We start from the raw sequence: 5187 nt of genomic DNA on the forward strand, positions 1-5187 counted from the left end.
CCGCCGCGGCCCCCCGGCGGCCGCGGCGGCCGCGGCCGGGCGGCCCGTGACCGCGGCGGCCGCGGCGGCTCCCGGACCGCGACGACTCGCGGCCGACGAGGCGCGGGCGCGAGCGGCCGCGTCCGCGCGCATGTGTCCTTCACGCCCGGCCAGGTGTTGATGTCGCAGTGGCGCTCAGAAATTCGCTTTGGCCGAGTTGCCCTTGCCTTCCTCACCGCCCGACCGTACCTGAAGCACCCAATGGCTCCCAAGACGACGACGATCCTACTCGCCCTGGCCGCGACGGTCACCTGCGAGGCCTTCCAGCCCGTCCAGCTCCGTCCCGGCGCGAGCTACTCGAAGCACGGCCACCCCATGGGCGTTGCGCTGCGGTCCACGGGCGGCGACACGTCCGGCCCGCGGCCGGGCACAGCGGGCGTCTACGACACGGCCGCGCGTCCGCCCCGCGTCCCGCGGAAACGCAGACCCCGCTTTTAACCGCCCCGCGTGCCCCGCTCTTAGGTCGCGCTCGGCGCGGCGAAATGCGCGACGCCGCTCAAAACGATGACGACGCTCGCGTTCCTCAGCGGCGCGCACATCGCCCTCGGCGCCATGCTCGCCGTGTCCACGGGCGGCTCCGTTCCGGCCCTCAAGGCCCAGAACCCCGGCGCCGCGCGCGCGCTCATGGGCTCGTTCGGGTTGCCCATGGGCCTCCTCATGGTCCTCGGCGGCGGCGGCGAGCTCGTCACGGGCAACATGGCCGTGTGCTCCGCGGCCTGGCAGGCGAAGAAGGCCTCCTTCAAGCAGCTCATCACGAACCTCGGCGTCGTCTACGCGGGCAACCTCGTCGGGTCTTTGGCGGTCGCGTTCATCGCCAACATGGCCGCGACGGGCATCGCGCCCGGCGCGATCGCCGTCGCGAGCGGCAAGGTCGCCCAGACCTTCGGCGCCGCCTTCGCCAAGGGCATCCTCTGCAACTGGCTCGTCTGCATGGCCGTCTGGATGTCGACGGCGCACAACAGGGCAGAGCGAAATTCCCAACTTCAAAGGCTCCTATCTCGGCCGTTTTCCACTCGTTTCGGCTGATTTTTGGACGAGCGATCATCTCTCGGAACGATCTCGAAGCATGGATGCTTTTTCCGGAACGCGCGCGCGCGGAACACTCACGTTGAAGCGATGTTGAATCACTCTTTCCCTGCCCAGGCGCACAAGGACCTCGCGTCCAAGGCCGCGGCCGTCTTCTTCCCCATCTCCGGCTTCATCGCCTGCGGCTTCGAGCACTCCGTCGCCAACATGTTCCTCCTGCCCTTCGGCATCCTCCAGGGCGCCGACATCACCGTGGGCCAGGCCGTCGTCAAGAACCTCATCCCCGTGACGCTCGGCAACCTCGTCGGCGGCGCGATCTTCGTCGGGGCCTTCTACCACAACGCCTACGGCAAGTAGGCGCGCGGCCGCGCACTGCGGCGCCGCCGCCGCGGCCGCCGAAGGAGCCGCCGCGCGACGCCGCGCGCGACCAAGAAGAAGACACAAGAGCACGAATCCACCCGGGACCCGCGGCGCTAAGCAGCCCCGCGCTACCGCGCCTCGTTCCGGGGGGGGCGTGGCACGGCGCGTGGTTGGTTGGTGCCCAGTGATGGGACATCTGGACCTCTCAGTCTCGAGAGTTCTTTAAAACGTCAACAAAGCGCGCGCTTAAAAACGACGCCGTTTGTTCTTGCTCGGTGACGACGATGCTCCGCGACGTGACGAACCAGAGCGACGACCGCAGGAGGAGCGGCGGCAAGCGCGAGAGCACGCGGCGCCACCAATTCTACCGCGTCGAGAAGGACGACAAATGTGCAGGGAGTGGGACGAGCGGCGCCGGCCGGCGGGGCGCGGCGGCCGCCGAAGGCCACGGCGCCGGCCGGCGGGGCGCGGCGGCCGCCGAAGGCCGCGCCGCGTCGTCGACGCCCGCGCGCGGCGCGACGGCGTCGTGCCTCGCGTCCTACGCCGAGGCCGCGGACGCGCCGCCGCCGCCGGCGCTGCTCGCGCGGCCGCCGTCGGACGACGTCATCGACGCGCCGGCGGTCCTCGAGATCCCCGGCCGCGCGCGGCGCCCCGGGGTCGTCGGCGGCCTCTGCGCCTGGCCGCCGCCCGTCGACGCGCGGCGGGAGCTGCTCGCGGCGTCCGTCGTCGCCGCGGGCCTCGCGGCGCGCTTCGCGGCGCTCCGCCTGCTCGCGGAGCGCGGCGGCGACGGCGGCGGCGACGCCTACTACCCCCCCGCCTGGGTCCAGTAGGGTGCGAGCGGACTTTTTAAGCGACGGGGGGGGGAAGCGGGGGCTAGAAGGCGCGGTCGTGCGCGAGGCGGAAGCCGTGGGCCGTCGCCGTCCGCCACCAGCCGTCGAGCGAGTCCACGTCGACGGCGCCCGTCTCGTGGTCGCCCGTGCCCTCGCGCGCGTGGCAGATCGCCGCGGCGAGGCAGGCGGGGACCGTGCCCGCGACGTCGTGGCAGAACGTGAGGTCCGTGTCCTTGGCGGAGTAGGAGAGCGCGGCGCCGTTGACGTAGTCGTAGCGCGCGCGCTCGCGCGGCACGAGGTGCGGCACGGCGTAGTCGACGACGACGTCGCCCGGGCGCGTCGCCGCGTGGACGTCGGCCTCCCAGGCGAGCTTGCCCAGGAGCCAGAGCTTCGGGCAATGAGCGGACGCGTCCGCGAACGTCGCCGCGCGCGAGAGCCGAAAGCCCGCGTCGCCCGCGGCGGCCACGAGCGCCGCGTAGCGGTCCGGCGCCGTCGTGAGGCAGACGACGCGGTGGCCCCGCCGCGCCAGGGCGACGCAGAGCACGCGGCCGATCTTCGCCGTCGCGCCCGTGACGCAGATCGTCTCCTCCGTGCTCAGCGCGCGCCGCTTCACGGTCTCGAGGACCGCCGCGGCCGTGAGCGCGTTGCCGTGGACGATCTTCACGCCGTAGCCGCGCTCCTCCACGTAGGCCCGGACGGCCTCGCCGCCGCCGTTGAGCCACTCGGCCTTGTTGAGCGCCGCGAGGCCCACGTATTTGACGCCCGCGGCCTCGGCGGCGTCGACGGCGCGCTCGACGGCGCGCGCGATGGCCGGCCGCCGCGCCTTGGCGAGGTAGAAGCGCGCGGCGATGGGCAGGCACCAGGTCGCGGCCTCCGTGCCCCGGTAGCGGTAGCGCTGCATGACCGTCGCCGGCAGGAGACGCGCGCAGACCTCCGCGTACGCGTAGAGAACCGGGTAGGCCGCTTTCGAGACCCAGGAGGGCGCGTGGTCCCGCGACGTGAGGAAGGGCGAGAAGAAGGGCGTGTGCGTGAGCAGGGAGATGATGTCGTGGCCGTGCGCGAGGAAGACGACGTCCGTCGGCCGCTTCGGCCGGTCCCGCGCGAGGACGGCCGCGTGGAGCGCGTCGCTCGACGGGTGCGCGGTGCCGCAGAGGTAGTCCCAGAAGGGGCAGAAGAGGCAGTAGTTCCACTTGTACTTGGTGTGGTGCAGGCTGTGGTAGGACGACGTGTAGACGTAGTACTTCAAGACGCCGGCCTGGCACCAGCGCGGGAAGCACTCGAAGTTGCAGTGGCCCGCGCAGTTCATGGCGTCGAACCAGGCGAAGTAGAGCGGGATCTGGAGCGGGCTGAAGCGGCCGCACCAGGCGGGCACGAGGAAGGCGAGGCTGAAGTTCGCGAGGTACGCGACGGACTCCGCCAGCGGGTGCGACGTGCCCGACACGGCCTCGGTCGTCACGGAGCTGTGGTGGTGGCCGTGGCTCCTCTTGTAGGCCCACTCCCGGTGGAGCCAGACGTGGAAGGCGTAGTAGACGGGCTCGACGGCGAGGTAGTGCGCCGCGAAGAGCGCGAAGACGCAGCGGCCGTCGAAGGCCGCGACGCGGTCCGCGCGCAGCCACGGCGTCGCCAGGTCGACGACCACGAAGGCCAGCGGGCTCAGGATCACGGGGCCGTCCCAGTCGAGCTCCCGCTCGAGCTGGGCCGCCGGCGGGTTCCTGCGGTGGATCCTCCGGGGCTCCGCGAACGCGTCGGCCTTCGACAAAGCGACGAACGCGTGGTTCACGGCGTAGCGCAGCGCCGTCGCCCAGGCGAGCGTCGCCAGCAGGTGCGACCCGGCGCCCGTGGCCTTGCTGAGCGCCCAGGTCGCCGCGTAGATGCCGTACTTGGGGTCGAGCGGCAGCCACGAGCGCAGCGGCGACGGCGGCGGCGCCGCCGGCTTCGAAGGCGGCGCCAGGCGCTTCGACAGCTTCGGCGGCATCTCGCCGCCCTTGCCCATCGTGGAGGCAGTTGCGGTTGCACGCTCGGATTGAGCGCTGCGGTTGCAACGAGGCGCCGGCGCACGACGACGACGAGGTTGATCTCGTCAGACCTACGAGATCTCGTCGCTAGCACCGCTCCGCTGTGATTCAGACTTCAATTTGAAGCATGGCGGCGCGCGGCGTTGCCAGAGCCACGTGCGTGCGGCTCAGGGAGGAATCGAAGGGAGAGAGAACAGCGAAGGGTGGCGAAGGGAGAGCCACAAGCATAGTTAAACTAGGACTAGTCGAGCAACAAAAAAACAAAAAAACGCGTGCGGTCACATGTTCGCCGGCGCGACCTTCGCGGGTTGCCCCCAGAACTTGTCGGGACCCTCGGGGTGGGCTTGGCTGATGCAGCTGAAGACGAACGCGGTGAGCGGGCAGATGTAGAATAAACCAATGAGGACCTTGTAGAAGACGTCGTGCTGGTCGTGGAGCATGTCGCACTCCCAGTCCGTGGCGCGGTTCTCCTTGTTCTGTTCGGTGCGCCCCTCGTCGTCCTCGTTCGCAGGATCGGGCGCCGCCTTCCAGCAGTCCGCGCCCGTGTAGCCGCCCTCCTCCTGGGCCGGGCCGTCGTACGTGCCCTTGCCGTCCCATGTGCAGATCTCCGTCGCGAAGGGCCTGCGCGGGCGCGTCGGTCCGACCGGGCGGGGGGGGGGGGGGGGCCGCGCGCGCGCGCGCGGACGCCGGCGCCGGGCCCGCAGTCGCACCAGTCGTTCGCGATGCGCCAGACCTCCTCGGTGTCGCAGTAGGACGAGTGGCAGACGACGCGGCCGAGGTCCATCCCCGGGCAGCCCGCGGCGAGCGTGCCGGACGTGTAGACGTAGCCGCGGTACTCGACGGGCTTCTCGGCCGCGTCGTCCTCGTCGCCGCGAGCACGGCGGGGTAGACGCTCGGCGTCGCGTCCTCGGCCGGCG

General features: G+C 71.5%; 2 protein-coding genes across 2 annotated transcripts; one reads left to right on the plus strand and one right to left on the minus strand.

The window, feature by feature from the left end:
- Positions 1-193: 193 nt before the first annotated feature.
- NAR2 (hypothetical protein) lies at positions 194-1555 on the plus strand (the record flags this gene model as incomplete). Its single annotated transcript, XM_009036793.1, has 3 exons — positions 194-432; positions 502-990; positions 1183-1555. 3 exons carry the CDS (start codon positions 241-243, stop codon positions 1420-1422), a joined length of 921 nt encoding a protein of 306 aa, XP_009035041.1.
- Positions 1556-3471: 1916 nt separating this feature from the next.
- On the minus strand, positions 3472-3984 carry AURANDRAFT_4523 (hypothetical protein; the record flags this gene model as incomplete). Its single annotated transcript, XM_009036501.1, has 1 exon — positions 3472-3984. A coding segment is annotated over one exon (513 nt), but the record flags the coding sequence as incomplete, so codon positions are not given.
- Between the last annotated feature and the right edge of the window lie 1203 nt (positions 3985-5187).

The sequence above is a fragment of the Aureococcus anophagefferens genome, assembly GCF_000186865.1.
Source record: "Aureococcus anophagefferens unplaced genomic scaffold AURANscaffold_5, whole genome shotgun sequence".
Taxonomy (NCBI): domain Eukaryota; class Pelagophyceae; order Pelagomonadales; family Pelagomonadaceae; genus Aureococcus; species Aureococcus anophagefferens.